This window comes from Chanos chanos, chromosome 6, assembly GCF_902362185.1.
Source record: "Chanos chanos chromosome 6, fChaCha1.1, whole genome shotgun sequence".
Lineage (NCBI taxonomy): Eukaryota > Metazoa > Chordata > Actinopteri > Gonorynchiformes > Chanidae > Chanos > Chanos chanos.
This window is the reverse complement of record NC_044500.1, coordinates 6,503,041-6,508,040: the sequence shown is the minus strand read 5'-3', so window position 1 is coordinate 6,508,040 and position 5,000 is coordinate 6,503,041. Positions and strand designations below refer to the sequence as shown.

General features: G+C 47.9%; 1 protein-coding gene across 1 annotated transcript in view; it reads left to right on the top strand.

Moving 5' to 3' along the window:
* The window catches only part of amotl1 (angiomotin like 1), a 13,309-nt gene that overhangs the window by 273 nt on the left and 8,036 nt on the right, over positions 1-5,000 (top strand). The window contains exons 2-3 of the mRNA XM_030776833.1: positions 2,998-4,217; positions 4,534-4,858. Coding sequence (XP_030632693.1) covers positions 3,070-4,217; positions 4,534-4,858 — 1,473 coding nt within the window. The 5' untranslated portion in view covers positions 2,998-3,069. The remainder of the gene's footprint in view (positions 1-2,997; positions 4,218-4,533; positions 4,859-5,000) is intronic.

Sequence of the window (5,000 nt, the reverse complement as noted above, 5' to 3'; positions counted from 1 at the left end):
TGAAATAGCAAGTGGTTTTACATACAACCAGCCAACGAACATCAAATTCTCTTGGGATTTAGAGTTTGATTTTTTAAGGTTACCAGGATCAGAAGTTTGTAACGACTGGCAAAATTGGGAGCACTACTACTAATATAATGCAGTCACGACAGGTTTAGTTAAATACAGTTGAGGTGGATAAGTGAATTATCAGTTTCTTCACGATACATGATGAAAATAAAAACCGCAGTATTTAAAGAGGACTTTGTCCGATATCTAATGGACATCGGTAGTATTAATATAGCTCTCTACGTATTGCTGAATTCATGTGCTGGATCTATTTCGGTCCGTTAAGTATGTGTCAGCTTGGGTAGTGACGCTACCACCCCTGCAGAGCGAAGCAACGGGCAGGAAGGCTATCAAGCCACAGATACTTCAGGACGTAGCGACCGGGTTTAAATGAATTTTTTTTATTTTGAAGTCCAGAACAAATTGTTTTGTCTGTTGTGCGTAACGAGATTGAATAGCAACGCAGTGTCTGTGCCAAAAGGGAAATTCTGCCACTGGATCACCGTTTCTTACAGGGGCCTGCGTTGCAGAACAAACTTTTTTAAGGTCTGCGGACAAGTTTAGTACTCTGTTTTACACTCCGACGATAAGAGTTTTATTTACTTTTTCACGGGCAGTAAGCTACCTAAGGCAGTTTTGAGGACTATTTTGCAGGGTTAACATTTTCGAGTTCCTAATCTTGTGGTTCTCAAAAAGTTTTCTATCTGGTCTTTAAATTTTTTTTTTTTAAACAAATTCTAACACATTTTATGTGAAATACCAGAGACTAGGTCAGGACTGGGACAGGGGACAGGTTAGACTTCCCGTGTGTTCCGCTGATGCACTTTCACGGTTCAAACCTCTTCTTCCGTCGTTGCTTTGGCAGATACAGTTCCCTGTCGTAAATTGCCTCAGTGTGCTATTTACATTTTGATAGATGTTCCTACGTTGAAACAACGGTAAACCAACCTAATTCAAACAATGAAGAGGTACTACGGTGTAACGGCACTAAAGAGCCAAAGATTTTGAACTTATTATTAACTTTTACTATTAACTGAAAAGAAAATAAAGATCTGTTTTTTGAGCATTAATGTCAAAGCAGCACTTTAAATGTTAACAACAACTATTGCCCTTTTAAAAACAACTGGCAGTCGCAAAATGTAGACGTTAGTGAATGGTAATTACACTTGTGAAAGTGTGGAAAGAACTTGCACAGTTTCTCCAACATTTCCCAACGACAGATCATGTTTATTAACGTTAGTAAAGTGTAATTGTTGAATTGTAAAGGAAATGTATCAGTGGAAAATAATGGCTTATTTAGTCGCACCGTGGGAAAAAAAAGACCTAAGAGTGTAAACAACTTAAGTTGTTTTAAAAGTCTCTGCTGCGTCCTGCTGAAAGTGTGTGTGTGTGTGTGTGAGAGAGAAAGAGAGAGAGAGAGAGAGAGAAAACACATGCGGTTGTGACACAGGTGCCCAGAATGACCCACCCATGAGGGTAAAATGCATCCGGTTACAAACTTCAAACATTTCTGGAACACGACCCTCCCCCCTCGCTTCCCCCACACCTCACCCGCCCCTCCAGCACCCACCCCTGACTCTCATGTGGTGTCACACCCTGGGCTTCCACCTCTTAGGGTTCTGGTATTTGAAGCTTTCTCCAGATGGTGTAACCGCCATCTGATTTAATCCCGAGAAATTTCATCACCGTTAATCCTACACAAGAGGCGGAATGTACCCTCGAAACCTTTCCAAGATCATGGGTCTTTCTTTCTTTTTGGTATTATTTTATTTATGCACACTCACGCACACACACACACACACACACACACACACAATCTCACGTCTAAGACGATTGTGCCTGCTGACCAACTTGTTTTGTATTTTGAACACCATCAGCTTGTGTTGAGATCCACCAGGCTGAAGCATCATAAAACAAGTTCAGAACCAGTACGTTTACCACTTTGCACCACTTTCCACCGCAAATAGATATGGTCCTGCTATACCTACATACCAGTTAGCAACAGCCAGTCAATAAACCAGTTAGCAATAGCCAGTCTATGCGGTAGGCATCCAGTTAGTCTATGTACCAGTTAGAAACAACTAGCCTATGTACCAGTTAGAAACAACTAGTCTATGTACCTGTTAGCAACAGCCAGGCAATGGTCTGTGGACTTTGTATTCTATATATTTTTCTTTAAAAATCTTGTAGAATATAAAGCATATGTATCACTTTGCTTCTAGAATAATCTTCATATCCCGCAGTTTTTTTGTTTGTTTTGTTTTTTTTAGTTAAAATAGCAGCATATCCATTGTGGTATGTTCTCCTTCACCAAACAGTTGACTGATACCTTGAACACATGTGTCATATGCCAGGATATTTACACCTGGCAGACAAGTGGTGTGTCTGTTCGGTGTTAAGCACACACGCGCACACACACACACACACACACACACACAGACACACACACAAACAAACAACTGCAGTACAGCAGCCATGGAAACTTGAGAGTTGATGGTCCTCTTCTAGATTTAAAAATGGGTATCTTTTGAGTAATTGTGCTCTCCATCTTGGAATAGATTCTCATAAATTGTGGTCAGTTTGTTAGTGTAATTTCTGAAAGATATCTGAAAACATCTGGAATGCTCCCGTTAGAGTTCTCCTCAGACTCACAAACAGACCCATAGCCGGCAAGCCTCAGGTTCATTTATAAAAAACTCTCAGCATCTCACTCAGACAAATGCAAATGATATTGTTAAGATAAAAGCACTGTTTAGCATTAATGATTAGTGAAATTACAAAAAAAAAAAGATTTGATCTATTGGGAATTTACTGGACTTAACTGACCACACTCAGTACAATGTGAGCAAATGTAGTGGTTAGTTCATCAGTTTGGGTTCACTGATTGGACAGTTGACGGATTGATTGATTGATTGATTGGCTGACTGATTAACCCACCTCTGTTACCAGGTGAACTGGTCCAGCTGCGTGGAACGTACCATTCCCCGGTCCCCCCCCCCTCCTGCAGCGGCAGCAGCAGACATGCGCGGCTCTGAAGAGGGCGTGTCTGGCACCGTGCTGCACCGGCTGATCCAGGAACAGCTGCGCTACGGGAACGGAGGTACGAGAGGAGAGGAGAATGACACGTTATCGGCCGGCGGCCCCGCCTCCACAGAGAACCTGCTTCTTCAGGAAGAGGGGCACGCCGCCCCCCCCTACCCCGTCACCCCCCCTCAGACTCAGTCGAGACAAGAGCCTCAAGGCCAAGAGCACCAGGTGGACAGTAGCTCCATGGAGAAAAACGGAGGCGGAGGCCAGAGCGTCTGTAGGGATGCCCAGACAAGCCTCACTCTCCCCGGGCACAGTGATCAGGGTCTCCCCTCTTACGAGGAGGCTAAGATCCAGTCCCAGCTGTACAAGGGCCAACAGAACCAGCTGGAACCGCAACAGCAAAACCCAATCCATCCAAACCCAAACAACCAAATCCAGACCCATCAGAACCAGACGCATCACAATCAGACCCTTCAGTCTCAAATCCTGCAGCGCCAGAACGAGCTTCATCCGGTCACGGCCCAGTCGACCGTCTGCGTCAGCGCTGGGTCCTGTGCCAGCATCACCTTCAGCTCCTCTCCTTCCCCTCTCTCCTCCGCTGCCTCGATCTCTTCCCCTCCCTCTCTGTCCTCCTCGCCCTCCCCCGTGTCGGCGATGCCGGCGAAGGCCCGGACGGAGGGCCGTGCGTGGGTGCCCCGGGTGTGCGTGGGGGGGGTCCCGTTGCGCGACGAGGGTCTGGCCGAGCTGAAACAGGGTCATGTCAGGTCTCTGAGCGAGCGCCTCATGCAGCTCACCCTGGAACGCAACGGGGTCAAACACGGCGGGGAGCTCTCCGACGCCGCGTCCGACCCGGGCGAAAACGCCGCTCGTCCCGGGGCGGAGAGCGCGGCGACGCGTTCCCCTCCGTCCTCCGGCAAGGCGACGAAAAACGCCCTGCCGCCCCCGCCCCCTCCTCCGCCTCCTCCGCCCTCACAGAAGGGGCTGGCGGATCCCCGCGGCCCTCCTCCTGAGTACCCCTTTAAACCCAGAGCGCCTCCGTCAAGCCCCGCCCCCTTAACACAGGAACACGCCCTCCAGATCTACAGCGACACGCTGACAGCAGCCGTGTTTGAGACAGTGCCACAAAGTGAAATTATGAGGTAACACACACACACACGCTCACGTACATATCCACACGTAACGTGTGTGTAGTGGACATAGTCTGAAAGAACGACAATGAGAGAGAGAGAGAGAGAGAGAGAGAGAGAGAGAGAGCAGAACAGTGAAAATAATTGCAGTAAGGTAATAACTGCATATAACTGCCAGAATAACTATTCCCAACCATTTCCCATCATTATCAATATCACATCTCTCTTTCTCTCTCTCTCTGTCTCTCTCTCCCTGTCTCTGTCGCTCTCCCTCTCTCTCCCTCTCTCTCCCTCTCTCTCTGACTGTCTGTCTCTGTCATTCTCTCAGACCGTATCCACCCTCAGTTGGAGGTTTATCTCACCAGCTTCTACAACAGCACAGTCCCATGTCCTCCCAGGCCTCCACCCCTCCAGCCATGCTGCCCTCCCAGGCCTCACTTCTTCAGCCCCAGGCCTCTTACCATCAGGCCCTGGCTGGGTCTCCTGTCCAGGGCCTGGCTGTTCGCGTGGCCCCGCTGGGCCAGCCCTTCCCCGGGGAGGCATTTGCGATTGTCGGACGTGCCCAGCAGTTACTGGAGGTTCTTAACGAGGAGAACCGGAATCTGAGACAGGAGCTCCAAAACCACACGGAAAAATCAAACAAACTGCAGCGGGTATGAGACAGCATTCCATGTTCTGAGACAGCATTCCATGTCCTGCGACAGCATTCCGTGTCCTGCGACAGCATTCCGTGTTCTGCGACAGCATTCCGTGTCCTGCGCTCCGTTTTCATTTATAAAACGCCATCGGTTTTCC